This window comes from Oncorhynchus tshawytscha, linkage group LG16 (genome assembly GCF_018296145.1).
Source record: "Oncorhynchus tshawytscha isolate Ot180627B linkage group LG16, Otsh_v2.0, whole genome shotgun sequence".
NCBI classification, from domain to species: domain Eukaryota; kingdom Metazoa; phylum Chordata; class Actinopteri; order Salmoniformes; family Salmonidae; genus Oncorhynchus; species Oncorhynchus tshawytscha.
Genome location: NC_056444.1, coordinates 50,383,853 through 50,402,569, shown reverse-complemented (window position 1 = coordinate 50,402,569; position 18,717 = coordinate 50,383,853). Strand labels below are relative to the sequence as shown.

At 43.9% G+C, this 18,717-nt stretch overlaps 1 protein-coding gene across 1 annotated transcript; it reads left to right on the top strand.

The window, feature by feature from the left end:
- Nucleotides 1-426: 426 nt before the first annotated feature.
- On the top strand, nucleotides 427-12,327 carry zgc:136971 (S9 family peptidase). The gene is made up of 22 exons (XM_024375267.2): nucleotides 427-587; nucleotides 859-991; nucleotides 1,487-1,619; nucleotides 1,791-1,878; nucleotides 1,993-2,068; nucleotides 2,243-2,394; nucleotides 2,588-2,722; nucleotides 2,904-2,995; nucleotides 3,126-3,163; nucleotides 3,289-3,410; nucleotides 4,000-4,060; nucleotides 4,234-4,328; nucleotides 4,412-4,463; nucleotides 4,581-4,669; nucleotides 9,197-9,332; nucleotides 9,425-9,508; nucleotides 9,726-9,806; nucleotides 9,890-9,978; nucleotides 10,138-10,346; nucleotides 10,533-10,635; nucleotides 10,724-10,830; nucleotides 12,042-12,327. The coding sequence occupies exons 1-22, from the start codon at nucleotides 576-578 to the stop codon at nucleotides 12,148-12,150; spliced, it is 2,196 nt and encodes a 731-aa protein (XP_024231035.1). The 5' UTR covers nucleotides 427-575; the 3' UTR covers nucleotides 12,151-12,327.
- The last annotated feature ends 6,390 nt before the right edge of the window (nucleotides 12,328-18,717 follow it).

Genomic DNA, 18,717 nt, shown 5'->3' with positions numbered 1-18,717 from the left:
CCTTGCAGCATGCCTAAGGCACGTTCACGCAGATGAGCAGGGACCCTGGGCATCTTTCTTTTGGTGTTTTTCCAGAGTCAGTAGACAAGCCTCTTTAGTGTCCTAAGTTTTCATAACTGTGACCTTAATTACCTACCATCTGTAAGCTGTTAGTGTCTTAACCGTTCCACAGGTGCATGTTCATTAATTGTTTATGGTTCATTGAACAAGCATGGGAAACAGTGTATAAACCCTTTACAATGAAGATCTGTGAAGATCTGTAAAGTTATTTGTTTTTTTACGAATTATCTTTGAAAGACAGGGTTCTGAAAAAGGGACGTTTCTTTTTTTTGCTGAGTTTATGTATCACTGTGGGATTGGATGGGGCAGGAGATTGTTTTTATTTTTATGGTTAGTGTTATCTGGGATTCTTTGGACCAGAGTTGGGGTGACGTCAGAGTTGGGGTGAAATCCCAAGGCGCCATTAATCACTTCCTTTGTGAAATCCTACAAATGTGTTGCTGCTGCTGCCGCCACCTTGCGTTTGGTCTCTTCCATCAGCCCCTGTATGAAATGGTATCGGCCGTCGTGTCGACATGGAGTTCCTGGTAAAAGACAACTATTGTTATTATTACTTATTTTACAAGTACCACTTTAGCTCAACATTGACATTTGTGTTCCGTCTATGTTTATTTTAACATTCGTCTCTCTAGCCTTTAAAATGAAGCTGATACATAATGTTTGTTGAATGCATGCAGTCACATGGCTTTAATATCACCTGTAATCGATGGAAGTGATTAGTTAGCTAGCTAATGCACTGTAAAAGTGTTCCCAAAAACAGTTGACAGCTGCATGTCTAACTAACGCTACTGCACCTAGGCACGAATGGAACCCGATGCTATCAGCACTTTGTACCGTGAATATAGTGGGTATCCCACCCCTATTTCTGCCTTCGTGACGGCGAATGACTACATGGCACTATTAAACGGCACGAGTTTCACTTTAATTGCAGGTGAGACACTGCGCGCACACACACACACACACAATAGAGATCGCAACGTAACTGTCCCACTATGGTGTCTGTGCCCACCGGTAGCGCCTGAGGCCATCACCATTTTGAAGTCGTCAATTTACTTCTGCTTCTGAGTTGGTTAACAAACTGAAAGGGCGTATTTTAAAAAAAATTGAACCTTTTATTTAACCAGGCAAGTCAGTGAAGAACAAATTCTTATTAACAATGACTGACTGTAATGTAACCAGAAACAATTAGGGTGTGGGGTTTCTCGCTTCCTCTTAGGTCTCTGCTGCTACCTTAGAGTTACATAGAGGACTCACATTTGTGTCTGTGCCATAAACCTGGAAGTGTGTTATTTTATTTTTTTTGACTGCAGGTATGCTATTATGTTTGCTTGGTTGGAAAAAATAGTTTGAATTACTTTTTTAAATGTATTTATAAAAAAAATAAAAAAACATAGTTATTAACCTCTCCTTTGCCTACACCTATCAGAGTGGAGTCAGAGTGAGACCTTCCGGGGAGCCAGACTGCACTATGCCCAGCAGTGGACACTGATTCAAAACTACAGTAAAGAGACCGACATAGACATCCAACCACCAAGCCCCTGCAGCCTTTTACATGGCGAGTAAGTAGACAGACGGGCAGATTAACACTCCTCCACCACTCATTCTCCATCCCAGTGTCTGGTGTTGATGACGTAATGTGTGTGAGATTTGTGTAGGTATTTATTTAAAGGTACGATAGGTCCTTCACTAAGCTGCCATTTTCCATGCTTTCTTCCTTTCTGCTCAAATAGATTGCTGAGTTCCTATTCCCTGTCTGGAGATCTGAAGGCGGTTGTCAGGGAAACCAGCGGTCAGTTTGCTGGACAACAGTTCCTAGAGGTAAGGATGGAGGGGTCTGGCTGTGTCGGTCATCATTTGGCTAAATTCCTTCACCCATCTGGATACGGTGCATACTGGTTTGCTTGAACTTTTATAGGGTCTGTTCATTTTCAGGTGTGGAGCAACAGCAGCTTAAAAAAGATCATCCATCTCACAGCTCTCAACAAACATGGGAGAGTGTATGAGGATGGTAAAGGCCTTTTCTTGGGTGGTTTTAATGCCTATGGTGCTCTGAGTATTCTGTCTGATGCTAGACGTTTTCCACTGTGGACCTAATCGGGTCCATTTGCTTGAATTCTTCAGCCAGTCACTCTCTCCATGTCGGTCTGTCTTTGTCTCTTGTTCGCCGTCTGTTTATGTGCAGCTCAGTTTGGCTGCCTGGCCTGGTCTACATGTGAGAGCAGGCTGTTGTATGTAGCTGAGGGGAAAAGGTCTATAGGAGAGTCATACACTTCAGCCCCCAGCCCATCAGCTGGAGAGTCAACAGCAAGACCCTTGGGAAGCCCTTCTGAGAAGGTATCCGAAACACCCTGGTCACTCCTCTATTCATTGTCTTTGTATGTTTAGCCATACATTCAGTTGGATGCAGTCTGTGACATTCGGGTGGTTCTGGAAGTACTCTTAGGATGGCTGCTATGTTGCGTAAACATGATCCAGTGTTTATTTTATTTTCATGGCTTCAACACCCTTTTCCCCTGTTGTGCATCAGGACAGGAGTATGTACTGGGAGGACTGGGGGGAAGGCTTGACCAGTAAAAGTGTCCCAGTGCTGTGTGTGGCCGACGTGGCCAAGGGCACGGTAACAGTGCTGCAGGGTGTCCCTTCACATGTTTCCCCAGGCCAGGTGAGCGGAAAAAGGGCCACACACACACACACACACACACCCATGAAGGTATTAGCAGAGCATCATATGGTATTTGAAACTTCACTGGAAGGATCACCAGTCACATGTCTTGTAAGTCTATGTAATATCATGTAATGTACAGTAATTGTTGTCATGCTGAGTATCTGTCTGGTTAACACAGGCTCTCTGGGCCAATGATGGCGAGTGTGTGTTTTTTGTGGGCTGGTGGCATGAGCCCTTCAGACTGGGCCTGAGGTTCTGCTCCAATAGGAGGTAAGGAGCAGCCTGTGTAGTCTACTAGGTTTACATCATCTCACTAATCAATATTCCAGAGTAATAGACTGATCAAGAGATGCCCTTGTGTGTTATTTTAGAAAGACTAAATGAAAACATCTGGTTTCAGGTCAGCTCTGTTTTGTCTGGACCTGGAAGGAAACTGTGGTGAGTATTTTATGTGTTCTTGATTGGTTCATTGTCATGGTAAACAACTTGTTAATTCGCAGTGAATTAACAGCAAAGCTAATCTTTCCTCTCAAACCTCCAACCCTTTGTCTATCCTTACACAGAGTGTCTGTCTGGGGACACCAGCTCCGTCTCGTCCCCCCGTCTGAGCCCTGATGGACGCTACCTGGTGTACCTGGAGGGACAGGTGTTTGGTCCCCACAGCCAGTGTCTCACCATGCAGCAGGTAAGTCCCCAGCCTCCCAACTCTCAGACCCTTCCCCTCCCAGCCTTGCCCCTAGTCCTCAGCGTTACCTCCAGACCCCTGCTCCCAGCCTTGCCCCTAGTCCTGAGCGTTACCTCCAAACCCCTGCTCCCAGCCTTGCCCCTAGTCCTCAGCGTTACCTCCAGACCCCTGCTCCCAGCCTTGCCCCTAGTCCTCAGCGTTACCTCCAGACCCCTGCTCCCAGCCTTGCCCCTAGTCCTCAGCCTTACCTCCAGACCCCAGCTCCCAGCCTTGCCCCTAGTCCTCAGCGTTACCTCCAGACCCCTGCTCCCAGCCTTGCCCCTAGTCCTCAGCGTTACCTCCAGACCCCTGCTCCCAGCCTTGCCCCTAGTCCTCAGCCTTACCTCCAGACCCCAGCTCCCAGCCTTGCCCCTAGTCCTCAGCCTTACCTCCAGACCCCTGCTCCCAGCCCCTTCATGAAGGAACTGTTATCGCCTTATCAGAAAGAAGCAAGGATGGTCTGGAGGTCAGTGGGGAGTGCTGTTTATGCTTCGCTGGTGGTACTCTGCACTATTATACTGTTATATCTGTACCTTCTCTCTGTCCACAGTATGACCTGGAGATGAGGAATATCTCGTTGCTGGTGGGCGTAGTCAATAGGCCAAAGAAAGGTACAGAAATTGAATAACTTTAATGCAACATTTTGAACTTGACATAGAATGGCACCTCATTCCTACTGCACTTTCCATCTCTTGCTTCTCACCCATTTCCTTCCCCGGACCAATCTATCAATCCCTCTCCCTCCCGTTCCTGTGACCCCCCCCTCCCCCTTGTCTGTCCCTAGATGAGTTTGCTGGGCTGTATGAGGCTCTGCCACCTCGTTGCTGGGCGTCAGACAGCCAGAGAGTGGTCTTCAGTAGCGCCCGGAGGAACTGGAGGGTATAGTGTAAACATGCACACAAGCGGACGCAAATAACTTTGTACTCCAAGATCTCACTTTCCCATCTCTCCCCCTCTCCCAGGACCTCTTTGTAGTGGACAGGATCACTAGGAGAGTAACCCGCATCTCTGACCGTAAGCTCTCCTCTCCTTTTATATGATTATTAGTCTGTTAGGTTTTCATCTCGAGCCTCTCAAACTGAAACTAGTCCGAACTGTAGCAAACCGTTCAATCTTTCTCTCTCCCCTCAGCTGAGAAATTTGGGAGCTGGAAGCTTCTCACCATCCAGAATAACCTGATGGTGGTCCACTGTTCCCATCTGAACGAGGCCCCACGCCTGGTAATACAGTATTGTGGTCATTCATATATCGCTCCTGTCATTCAGGTTACCACTACACAACGCTCTGGACATTCAGGTTACGCCTATACAACGGTCTGGGCATTCAGGTTACGCCTATACAGAGGTCTGGGCATTCAGGTTACGCCTATACAGAGGTCTGGGCATTCAGGTTACGCCTATACAGAGGTCTGGGCATTCAGGTTACGCCTATACAGAGGTCTGGGCATTCAGGTTACGCCTATACAGAGGTCTGGGCATTCAGGTTACGCCTATACAGAGGTCTGGGCATTCAGGTTACAGTATTTTCCATTAGCACCGGCTGTCGGCTATACAGCCGGTTACACACACATTTTCACCCGGGTACTTTTTCCACTTAAATTAACTATGCTACTTTTTACAATTCACAAGTCTGGGGGAAAGAAAGTCCACCGAGCCCTCTCCCACTAAAATGAATGAATGATATGCATCTTATCCCGCGTGTCAGTCAGTGAGCGACGACAGGGAGACGCTGCTGGTTTGACAGTCTCCTGTCTGTCCCGCCTCTCTACCTCCACAGAGGAGAATGGTGGCAGGAGCTACAGGAGGATGGGCTCATTGTAATGGCTGAAATGGAACCGAGTCAAACATGTGGTTTCCATAAATTCTGTGCCAGCCATCACAATGAGCCCATCTTTCTGTAGCTCCTCTGAGAGAGCATGATGCTCCTTCATCGTCTGTCAATTTGCACGTCCCATATGTGGTAATGAGTCGAAATCCACTTAGTACATTATTTTCTGGCACATTAATTTATTTTCTTATGCTCCATGGCCATTTTAGCATGTACATCTTGGTGGGACAAACTCCCCCTCCAAGTTTTTTATTTTTCGGTGAATGTTAGCAAAGCCACTACACAACACTAAACGGTACATTTAATTGCACTATAACGGTGACCAACAGTGCCCACAAAACGGTTAAGACCTACATAAAGCTGTCCCAGCTATAGAGCTGTCTTTTCAGCGCCAGAGTGAATCCTTATCACTACTACACCTGCCTGTCAGCGGAGCCTTGTCTGGCAGTGAAACCCGTCTTTCAGCCACATTTGCTGTCTTTAAAAAATAATAGCTGATATGGCTGACTTGCTTAACCTGTTGAGACTCTAGGGGCAGTATTTTGTCAGGACAAGATGCTAGAATATGCATATAATTGACAGCTTTGGATAGAAAACACTAACGTTTCCAAAACTGTAAAGATATTGTCTGAGTATAACAGAACTGATGTTGCAGGCGAAAGCCTGAGAAAAATCCAATCTGGAAGTGCCCCAGGTTTTGAAAGCGTTGCGTGCTAATGAGTCCCCATTGAGCTGTGAATGTGCTATGAACCAGCTTACACCTTCTACGTATTCCCCAAGGTGTCTACAGCATTGTGACGTAGTTTTACGTAGGTATGTTGACGAATACCCGTAGGGGGCTACATTGCGCAAGTGGTCACATGATGCTCCTGGAGAGAAAATCTTGCGTAAAGTACAGAGGTAGCCATTATTCCAATCGCTTCTACTGAGAAACCAATTGTCCCGGTGGATATATTATCGAATAGATATTTGAAAAACACCTTGAGGATTGATTCTAAACAACGTTTGCCATGTTTCTGTCGATATTATGGAGCTAATTTGGCGTATGGAGCTAATTTGGCGTTGTCGTGACCTCAATTTCCGGTCGATTTCTCAGCCAAACGTGAAGAACAAACGGAGCTATTTCGCCTACAAAAATAATATTTTGGGAAAAAATATACTTTGGCTATCTACCTGGGAGTCTCGTGAGTGAAAACATCCGAAGTTCATGAAAGGTAAACGATTTAATTTGATTGCTTTTCTGATTTTCGTGACAAGGTTGCCTGCTGCTAGCAAGGCATAATGCTATGCTATCGATAAACTTACACAAATGCTTGTCTAGCTTTGGCTGTAAAGCATATTTTGAAAGTCTGAGATGACAGGGTGATTAACAAAAGGTTAAGCTGTGTTCCAATATTTCACTTGTGATTTTCATGAATTAGGATTATTTTCTAGGAAGATTTATGTCTGTTGCGTTATGCTAATTAGTGTCAGATGATGACAACTGTCCCGTTCACGGGATGGGGTGTCACTAGAGATTAAATAAATGTGTCTTGAGATTTCCGAGTTTCCAGTTGTTTTGAATGCTGCAGAAGTCATGCTGGATTGACAGCACGGCTAATGTATTCAACCTTTTCTGGTCCATCGTGTTCAATGTTTATCCTTTTAAACACCCACTCCACTGAATAGCAGGCTAGTAATTGCTTTGCAACGTTTGCAGTTAGGCACTGATTCCTTCCAAATCACTCATTGTTGAATTAGCGAGTTAGCGATTTCCAACTGGGTGTGTAATGTTGATGTCCAACGGCCGACGAGCACCGATAAGTTTTGTCGTCATTTCTCTTCATATGACAACGATTTGCCAGTAGATTGTCGACTTAATTCATGATGACTGCTCGCTAAGATTTTGAATGTATGACGTTGACATGGTCAGTACAATCAAAGCTACGGTAGATAAAAATGACGTCAAATCACATATCTGTGGCCAACGACCTTGAGCCTTCTTGGATGGGCACTGCTAATGTAACTCAATGGATGTGTTTGAAACAGAAAAGCCTCTCTCATCCACTTACCCTCGCCTTATGCCCTTGGGGGAATCCCTGCGGCTATATTTGTCGTCGGTCCAAATGATTAGCCAAGCAAGGGAAGTTTGTTTTTAATGGAATTTGCAGTTGTGCAATTATGTTCACTTCGGGTCCTGAAACGCCCCATAATTCAGTTCGATTATTGTACATCCGCTAAGAGAAGTCAGCCAAAACGTAAAACCTCAAGGTCAATATGGAGTCAACAGTAAGTAAAAACGAATGTAAATAAGTTAGAAATTGTGCTGCTAATACAAACACGTCTCATAAATATGTTTTTGTTTGGTTAGCTTTTGGAAATTGTAGAATTAAAAAATGTTCCTTAAGTTCCAGCTAGGCAGGCTAACGTTAGCTATCATACAGTTGGCGTAATATTAATAAATATATAGTTAATATAAATAGACATGCACTCATTGACTGTAGGGCATATAAAGCACCCATAAGCCACCGGTGGCTGAAAACACAATCATCGCAGGATAAATGAGTGATGAATTTCTGGTCAAGGACGGTCCATTTAAAAATCATTCCTTCCTCCCTCGCCCCTTGCTCTGCAAGTGTGTACTCGTCATGATACGTCATCAGAAGTGTCCACTTAATTTGAGAGCTGAGGGGAAAGGATGTCTTTTAAGTGTTTGGAATGCAGCCTATGACAGCACCCAAGGGGCTTGAGTTTTCGAACTCTACCTGTAGATTTTGCTGTGACCTAATGTCCCCGTGAGTGACAGAACACAGCCAATCAAGGCGCAACTAGGGAACACGTAACAAAATCGTCATGGAAAGGCATTTAATTTGCTGTATCAAGCAAGAAGGCAGTAACTGCCATCTAGGGTCAAAGATCATGTCAATGTAAATAAAAAATGATCTCTTACTAAGACAACCACATCTCCAATGATCTGCCTACAATTAATTTGGCTGGACAATAAAACAAGTCCTTTTGTTTTTTCAGTTTCACTCTATGAGCATTTACTGCTCTGCTTGGTAGGGCAGAACTGTGATTTGATTGACAAACAAGCTTGACTCATAAAAGTTGTCGAACCTGAAAAAGAGTCAATCTCATATCCTTACCATTTCATAAATCCTACAAATACGTTGTACGTCCATGGTATCGCATCGGGACAAGTAAACTAAAGATCTCGTTTTGTATTTTCGATATGAACTCTATCAGGACTTGCCACACAGTGACGTTAAAGTGAGTGACTTGTCAGTAGTCTACCGAATCGCATCGGTAGGAGTTCATTTGGCTTCATCTTTCGCATACTGGTAGTTTTTTTTGTCTTATCTTAATAAAATACCATTTGAAGAACAAACATTGTGGCAATTCATATCTTGCAGTAAAATGATTTAATCTCAAGAGAAGACTGGATAAATGTTTTATAAAGGATTCTTTGCTTACTTAAAAAAACTAGTCCTGATCATCTAAGCCTAGACAATATTTAATAAACACTAACGATACACTGGATTCATACATTTCAGTCATTTTTAATTTTAAACACAATACCAGAGAAAAATCAAATTTAGGAGCTAAACTCAAAGTATTCAATAATTTGACTTTCGGCTGGAATCAAGGCATTAGAATGTATTAGAGGCCACCAAAATGGAGCTTGTTTCTCAGAAAATGATTAACCGCCTGGGTGATCCCACCTGGTTACTTTTTTTTATAGTTGGTTAGCTACTCCATGTGCTTGTGGGAAACACTGAGGTTACCCCTATACCACACTGTGGTCCTTTAGGTTACCCCTATACCACACTGTGGTCCTTTAGGTTACCCCTTATACCACACTGTGGTCCTTTAGGTTACCTGGTCAAATCCCATCATGTACAGTTGCAGTACATTAACATATATGCATTGTGTAATTGCAGGCAGTGGCTTTTCTTCCATTGGCCGGGGGGGAGGAGGAGGTGTCCTGGGACCCTCTGGGTGAGTCGTGTCTACGTGGCGCCATCGTCAATGTTCTGGACATCATCCCTACGCCCCAGGAGGAGAACCCCGAGTACTGTGAGTCAGTCAATAGCAGTTTAGAACTTGTCTGGTTGCCATAACTATGTCCTTGAGAAAAAATCATATTAAGTTGTGTGTCTCTTATGCAGCTGGCCTAGACTTCGGGGCCCTGCTGGTTACGTCAAACCACCTTCCGTCACGCACCAAGGTCCCTCTGGTGGTGTTTATCCATGGTGAGAGAAACCTCTGGACAATCTAGATCCTGGGCCCATATTCATAAAGCGTCTCGTAGTAGGAGCGCTGGTCTAGGATCAAATCTTCGCTGTATATTTGTATAAAAACTGATCCTAGATCGGCATTCTTATTCTGAGACGCTTTTATGTATATGGGAACTGATCTATGAAAGAGCTCTCGGCGGACTCACTGAAGCTTATTTGTGTTCTTTCCCAGGCGGGCCGCACTCCCAGTTCTTTGCAGAGTGGAATGTCACTACAGCAGTCCTGGTCAAACTGGGCTTTGCTGTACTCATGGGTAAGATAGTGGACTTCCTCCTTGGCTCACACCCACACACTGGTATCCACTGATAGAATATTGTTTCGCTCTCTGTGTTGTAGTGAATTACCGGGGTTCCACTGGCTTTGGCCAGGACAGCATCCTCTCTCTGGCCGGTAACATCGGGAGCCAAGACGTCAAGGATGTGCAGGTACTGAGTGAGCTCTCAGCTGAAAATATCTACAGCCAGAGCCTTCAATACAACTGTGTTTCTCAACCCACGGTGCTAGTCAGGTTGCTAATTTGTATTCGAACTCGATACTACTAACCCATCTTGAGCAACTAACCTCAACCTAACTATCATTCCCAGAGGGCTGTACTAACTGCCCTTGCTGACCAAACTGCTGAGAAGCTCTTAACCCTTGACCCTGATAAAGTGGTGGTGATGGGTGGGTCCCACGGGGGCTTCCTGGCCTGCCACCTGATTGGCCAGTACCCAGACTTCTACAAGGCGTGTGCAGTCAGGAACCCAGTCATCAACGCTGCCACCTTACTGGGAACCAGTGACATCGTGGACTGGTGAGACTTGACACTCTCTGTCCCTGTCTATCAGTGTATAGGACTGGAGAGTGGAGACTGTAAAACACTAATTAAAGTGCACTAGTTGGGGGATGGAAACAGTTTTTTTTAAATGGTTATTTTTACAATGCGATTAATTGGTTGGTTGATGGATAGTTGTCCTTTGTCTCCCTCTACCTTTCCTAGGCGTTACTCTTGTGTGGGGCTGCAGTACTCTTATGACCAGCTGCCCACCCCAGAGGCTCTCACCACCATGCTCCAGAAATCCCCCATATCCTACGCACCTCAGGTTTGATGTTCATTCACACAAGTACAAGCACGCTCCCTTATAAGCTGTCAATGAGACAAGCATATAATTTGGTTTCCTCTGTGTCCAGATCAAGTCCCCAGTGCTCCTGATGCTGGGGGGTAAAGACAGGAGAGTGTCCCCTCACCAAGGTTTGGAGCTGTACCGCTCTCTGAAGAGCAGGGGCTCCCCCGTCAGGTGACAACCGCTTGTTATATTATCCATCATCCTGCCCACATGAGAAAATAACTACAGATTACTATAGAATACCACAGTACTGACTATAGAATTTGGCTCAAACACATTAAGAAGTAAATTCCCCAAAATAACTTAACAAGGCACACCTGTTAATTGAAATGCATTCCGGGTGACTACCTCATGAAGCTGCTTGAGAGAATGCCAAGAGTGTAAAGCTGGCATCTAGGCAAAGGGTGGCTACTCTTAAGAATCTCAAATATAAAATATATTTTGATTTAACACTTTTTTGGTTACTATATGATTTCATAGTTTTGACGTCTTCACTATTCTATAATGTAGTAAAAATAAAGAAACCCTTGAATGAGTGTGTCCAAACTTTAGACTGGTACTGTAGATGAGAACTTTCTTGGTACCATAGTATGGTCTTCAGCTTATCTTGAGGTATTTGATCTCAGGTGACCAAAAACTTGAGACTTCCTTAAAATTAGAGTATGTGTACCAGCTATTGTTGACACTCCTCCTACCCCTCTCAGCTTACCCAACACTGCCTTCTGATCTTGCCAGTGAGGTGTATTGTCCTTGTTCAGCCAAGACTTCTCGACATATAGGATATTGCAGTTCTTCAGGTCCCGTTGATAGGATAGTCGCCCACAGAGCTTGTCTAGTTTGTTCTCTGTACGTTCGCCAACAAAAGATGTCAATGGCCGTCTAGATGCGCGCCGACATCAGAGCCTAATCATGACGCCGCCGCTCTTTCCCCGCTGCTTCCACTTTCGAGTCCCGGGGATCAGGGCCAGGTCCGGGGTCAACAACCAGAGCTGCCGACTCGTTGAAGTACGAATCTATATCCGAATCGAGGTTAGTGATTGCTGTTCTGATGTCCAGAAGCTGTTTTCCGTCACAGGAAACGACGGCGGAAACATTATGTACAAATGAAGTTTAAGCTCAGTGGAGGAAAAATCCACACAAAATAGCAGGATTTGGTCAGGAGCCTGTAAGACGGCAGCTATGCAGCGCCGTCCTAGTTTACCAATGTTATTAGACGGTTCGTTGACCTGTGTGAACTCTGGGCCGTGTTTGTTAGGTACCCGACGGAAGCAAAACAACCTGAAACAGGGCGGAACTACCTGAACTTGTCCAATAAGACACTTGTTGTTTTTGTTTTCCTACATTGTCCGCTCATAAATACAACTGTGCTTCCCCCCTTGCAGGTTGCTTTGGTTTGCGGAGGACGCCCACTCTCTGGCTCGTGTGGACACTCAGGCTGACTGCTTTCTCAACGTGGTGCTTTGGTTCCAGCAGCACCTCCACCTGCACTGAGCCTCTACTGGTATGACTGGGAACACGCACAAAGAAGAACTGTGGAATTAAGACAGCCACACGTGTGTGTACTGCACTCCCTTTGTACATTTCAGTTGTTACCAGGTTCTTCTGGTGTTGGTTTTCTATGGTTGCATCATGTCACGCCAGCAATAAATGTTTTGTTGAAAAATATGACATCCTTTTGCGTTGATTGTAAATTGTGCACAACCTTCCGTGAGCTCCATGTGGCAATGGATGATTTACTGAACTGCAGATGTGAGATTCCTGTGGATTTGTCTGGAAAGCATCCAAAACACCAGTGTTGGGGAAGCTTCTCTAGTTTGCCGTCCCATTACTTCACACTGGAAGACGTTAAGCTATACTGAAGCGAGACATAGCTGATTTAACTGTTTTTAATTCCAAGCACAGATGGGACCCTTGGAACTGAATTAACTTAGGCATTAATCTTGCTAAGACATTTCTTTATTGTGACATGGCGTCAGTGAGATTCAAACTTATCTTCTGTTTCCTATCCATGGAATTAGTCTACTGCACAACCAGAATGGAGCTAGTGTGTCATGTTGTTTTTAAACTCATACGAGGCTGTTCATTTGTCTATTCAAACAAACCCCATTTCAAAGGAAACAAACACACATTAAGATTAGGTGTAGCCAATTAGTCGGCACAGCCAACACACCTGAACGTTACTAAAGTTTCCTTGTGGATTTTATGGGAAGTTTTCTTAATGTTCTTGGACTGTACATAGAACCACGAGAACCTGTAGGAAACATTATTCTGAAATTTACACAGTTGTTTCTCAGGATTCTCTGAACTAGTTGAGAACATTCCCAATGTCAGACCAGTTGGAGAACGTTCCTAGAACATGACCTAAAATGTGACCTTGTTTGAACTTTTAGGGAACGTTCTATTAAAGTAATTAGGTTCTCTTTTGTGAAGTCCCTTAAATGTGCTGAGTGTTCAAAAGCCAAGCAACTATCCTGCACCATTCCCAGAAAGTTGTGTGCAAATAAAAACCACGTTCTCACCAAGCGCTAAGAAACATGGTTCTCAGAACGTTATGTGCTAGCTGGGTAGTTCACTGCATCCAAATTACTTTGTGTTCATATGACAATTGGAAATGTCAGACTACAAATTGCAAGACTGATCACTTTGTGGTCGTATGTTAAAATAATGTGAATTATTCTATTTAACAGTATGTTTCAAGTGAGAATTAGGCAGGTCGGTAACACTTTACTTGACACTCGGTGTCATATGTCATAACAGCTGATAACTTGTCATATGACCAATATGTTTACACCTGGTGTGACATTGTATTGTGGCTTTTACTGACACCTAAGTTTCAAACCACATTCATTCAAATCAGTTTTCTCCCTGCCAAGAATCTTTTCATTTGAAAGTTTGTTAAATCCTTTCATGAATTCTTGTTTTTTTTCTTATATTTTAATTCAGCTTGTAGGAAACTAACTTTGACACTTTCGTGAAGCATATTGACCATCTTGTGTCACTTGACTTGGACTAAGAAAATACACTATCACACTGTCAAGAAGCCTTATGACCATCAGGCCTATCTGGCATATATGATTCTATCAGGTACATGCCCTCTATCAGACGTCAGTCAAAAAGAGTGTCTTGTCCTGCTCCTGCATTCATCCTGGTCATCAGCAACTGAGCTTTAGGGTAGTTGCATGTCAGACAATTACAATTTAATATAGTCAATTTAAAAAAATGACAATGTTTTGCCTCGTGTGGTAGGTTTTGTGAGTTTGACACAACAGGCCTGACACGCAATATATGGCACAACCGGTCTAAATGTGTCATGACTGTTATAACAGCTTATGACAAGTTATGTCTGCAGTTATGACAAGGTTGTGACTGTCAGTGTTATGACTCTAGGTGTCATGTAAAGTGTTACCGGCAGGTCTGATGCCGAAAAATAAACACAATTATTGCATATTTTATTTTTGTGGGAAAAAAATAGGTTAGCTTCGGTAGTTAGCTACACCACTACATGGCACAACAAGTAATTAACTACTGAATTTAGTTCCCTACTCCCCAACACTGCAAAACACCATAGTCAACTGCAGACAAAAACATACCTGCCATGTTCAGACAACACTCACTCCCACAAGGGAACAGTGGCACCTCTACAGATAACGTAACATACACGGGACACAACCACACCTTCATAGATACCATTCACACTCGGTATGAAGGTAGAACTGACTATCTCTCCATGGTAAAGTAGTCTCTTTCAGGCAGATGGTGTAGAATCCAATACTTCAGCCCTCCTTTGGTGAGATTGAAAGAACCCAAAACAATGTTCAGACAGAATCTGAGGATAGGGGAAAAAATGCAGTTTCAAAAATGTACTCCTGTTTTAAATTTTCCTCAATGACAAATTTATTTGAATATGAATGTTTCTGTTACTGTAGGGCTAAAACAGCAATACCTCTAGATTACTATAATTTATGATGGGTTGAACCCAAGCCGCCATCGCTTAACCATATTTCATGGTCATCTGTAAACATGTGGTTCTAGTTAATCTGATCTATCCAACCGGATCTCAATTTACAATCCTGTGGAGTGCAGTGCAGTTCTGGTATCCACCACCAGAGAGCAGTAGTGGGTGGTGGTGCTGTTGGCTGAGACGACTCTATCTTTGACCATGGCAGCATGGCTAAGTCATCATCGTGTCCTCACCTCTGCTGTTGATGTTGGCTGGTGTCAATACTGAGCAGAGAGGTAACAGTAGTACCCTGATGGCTAAAACATAAGATCAGAACCCAGTAGAGAGAGAGAGGCAGGCGGAAGGAAACACAAGCACTGTCGGGGGGCAAGAGTGGACCCAGTGGCACAGTGCGAGAGAAGTGGGCCGATCTGTAGAAATATGGCTCTGTTATACACTGGCCTTTGTGTTACGGTTCTGTATTTCAATGGTGGCCTGTGGCCTGTGTGAGGGCTGTTTCCTTATTGTCTGTTGTGTGTCACGTGTTGATGTCATAGTGTCTGTTTGTATACCTCCCTACCTGTTACTCATTGTTTATCAGAATCTTAGTCTGTACCCAGTTAACACATTTGGTTCCTTGGAAATTGTGGGAACAACGTTTTTGGTTTCCCATTGGTTCTGTGAACGAAGCCATACGTTTCCTGACGGGTAAACTTAACTTTTTTTTAAATGTTCTGAGAACGGAAGTGAACATTTCTCCTGTTCTGGGAAAGTACATTTTTAGGTTGCAGGGAGGTTCTGAGAATGTATTACTATGGTTCCCTGAAAGTGTTCATGGGATGTTTTATTAACCTTCCGAGAATGGAAATTATAGGTTATTTGAAGGTAATTAAATAACATTCATAGAACATGTTTTAATAACACTGCTTGGTTAGTTTGACTCTTTTTAATTCCAAGCGCAGATAGGACCCTTGGAAATTAATTTGCTTAGGCATTAATCATGCAAACACTTTTTGTATTCAGGCAGTGAGATTTGATCCTGTTACTTTCTGTTTTCTATTCATGGAATTAGTCCACTGTGCCACCAGGACATAGCTAGCATTCTGTGTTTTTTATATTTGTATTCATACTAAGCTGTTCATTTTAGTAAATTCAAATAGACCCCATTTCAAAGGAAACACGCACTCATTAAGATCAGGTGTGGCCAATTAGTGGGCGCGGCCAACACACCTGAACACAACTATGAGGACGTAGAAGATTCTTACTAGTGTTTTCTTGTGTTTTTTATGGAACGTTGTCTTAACGTTCTGAGAACATGACTTTGACTAGAACCATGGGGAAACCTGCAGAAAACAGTATGCTGAAGTACTGAAATTCACACAGGAGAACATTGCTTATTAATGTTCTCTGAACGTTTCGAGTACATGACTTTAACTAGAACCTTGATGAATCCTGCAGAAAAACAGTATGCTGAAGTACTGAAATTCACACAGAAAATTTTTGTTTCTTAATGTTCTTGGGAACAATTTGAGAGCATGACCTGAAATACAATCATGAGGAAGCCTGTAGGAAATGTACTGAAAGTCCCACCTAAGAAACATATGGTTCACAGACTGTTATATGCTAGCTGGGCAGAAATCTGTGGAAATGACCACAGGGTCTCCCTACACAACTCCACACAACAGTAATCTGTTCCATTGTATTCTCTACTTATACACCAACCCCGCTGTCAGAGATACTGTAGAGTCAGACACTCCTGTGTGTGTGTCTGCGAGAGTGGGCTTCGCCGAAGGGCCTGTGTGACCATAAAGCCTTAAAAGCCAGTGTGATGGGAGCTGGGCAGCAGCTACCCAGTTTAATTCAGGTTCACTGCACTGCTCTGTGAAGACTGGACCTTTGACCAGCTCCCTGTAGCTCATCCACACATCTGAGGCCTTACCCACTGTGAGGTCAGAGGTCATACGTAAACAGGATGCCTGTGAACCCACGCAGCCTTTGGTCTAGCTGACCAGGGTCACCAGGTGGTCAGCATGACCAGTGACCAGTGAGTGCCAGCCTCATGGTAGTCGTGTTTCCTCTGACCTGAATGTAGGGACATAGAGGATAGGTATAAGGATCATATGTTTCTAACAGCAAGAGCGAGAGTCATGTGTTAAGAATTTCCAGACGGCGAATGAGAGATTCTCAGCTTTGTATTCAGTAGGTCAATAATGGGTCACGTACCTCTCTCTCTCTCTCTCTCTCTCACTCTCTCACACTCTCACACTCTCTCACACTCTCTCACTCTCTCTCTCTCTCTCTCTCTCTCTCTCTCTCTCTCTCTCTCAATATAATTTGCTTCATTGGCATGACGTAACAATGTAGATATTGCCAAAGCTTAATTTGGATATTTACAATGGGACAACAGTAACAACAAAATAACCATACATTTAACAATAAGCATACAGTAGAGTACATGTGCAGGTTGATTGGTCTGTCAGACGCTCCCTACTCAATAACCATATTATGATCACAGGCAAAAAGTGGCAAAAGATCACCAGTGGCAAAAGCTGAACTGTCAGTAAAGGTAGTGGTGATGAAGTGCTGTAGAGCGCAATATCGCATGGTGACGTAATGGGTATCTCAGCATGAGTTGTCATATAACTCAATATAGAGCAACCACGTGTGAAAACTGTGTTCATTTTGGCGAGGCCCCACTTTCAGACCCCTGATTGGATCCTGGAGGAGCGATGAAGACCTCTGGCTGAAGGAGAGAAAGGGTCTGCTGAGAGACAGCCTGTCCGCTCCCAGGACCTCCCCAAGCCCAGAGAAGAGGGTCAGAGACACCCACAGGCCTGGTCACAACCAGGGACTTGAGTTCCACTTGACCCTGGCCTGCCCTCTGCATTGTGTGGGGAGGTTTTCCGTGGCGCCTGGTTGCCTTCCGTAACGCTATGCTGTCCTGAAGCTCATGTCTCATCCACCTCCCCAGGCCTCAGTGGCCCACTGTGGGTTGCAGGTCTCGCCTCAAAGAGACCCCTCTGGTTCCTTCTTAATCCTGGGGCCCTCAGCATCCTCAGAGGAGAGGCGCCCCTTTATTCTGTCTCTCCTTCTTTCCTTCCTTCCTCCTTCATTGATTCATTCACTCCATTCATCCCATAAAAACACATATCTCCATTGTGCTCAGCCGTCACACATTCATGCATGTTTTCTGCATATTAAGGGAGCGAGGTCTTTTTTCAGTTTCATTTACATAACTTTCTCCACATGTAAAGACTGGATGAGGAGAGAGAGAAAGGGGAGACGAGAGGAGAGAGAGAGAGAGAGTGAGAGACAGTCAAAAACATCAATGCAGTAATTCATCTAGTTGAGATCAACAGAAACATATACCATTATATATAATGTTCCCTGTCACAGGCAACCTCTGGTTGAGAGATCAGTTTGTTACTCAGGTCACAACCAGAGGGAATGCAGTTGAGCTCTCTATTCTTTAATCTTTGCAATATCCTTCTCTGTCTCGCTCTCGCTCTCTCTCTCTCTCTCTCTCTTTCTCTCTCTCTCTTTCTCTCTCTCTCTTTCTCTCTCTCTCTTTCTCTCGCTCTCTCCCTCTCTCACTTCCCCCTCTCTCTCGCTCTCTCTTTCTCTGTCTTTTTCTTTCTCTCTCTCTCTCTCTCTCTCTCTCTCTCTCTCCCTCTCTCTCAATTCAATTAAATTCACTTTATTGGCATGACGTAACAATGTACATATTGCCAAAGCTTATTTTGGATATTTACAATATATATATATATATATTTTTTTAAATAAAAATGAGAATCAAAATTGTCAACGGGACAACAGTAACAACAATAACCAAGTGTCAAAATAACCATACATTCAACAATAACAATAAGCATACAGTAGAGTACATGTGCAGGTTGATTGGTCTGTCAGACACTGTCCCTCATCTTATGGCAGGCAGCAATGTAGTGCGCTGCCAACCCACAGCTCTCTGCGTCCTCCCCCAACAGGACGGGTAGCCTACTCTCATCAGAGAGGTCTTTGAAACCTTGAATAAGGGTTTCAAATTTGGGGAAATGACTCTCTAATTGTTTTATATTTTTTACATTTTGTCAGGAAATGCAGAATGTCTCAGGTTCTGC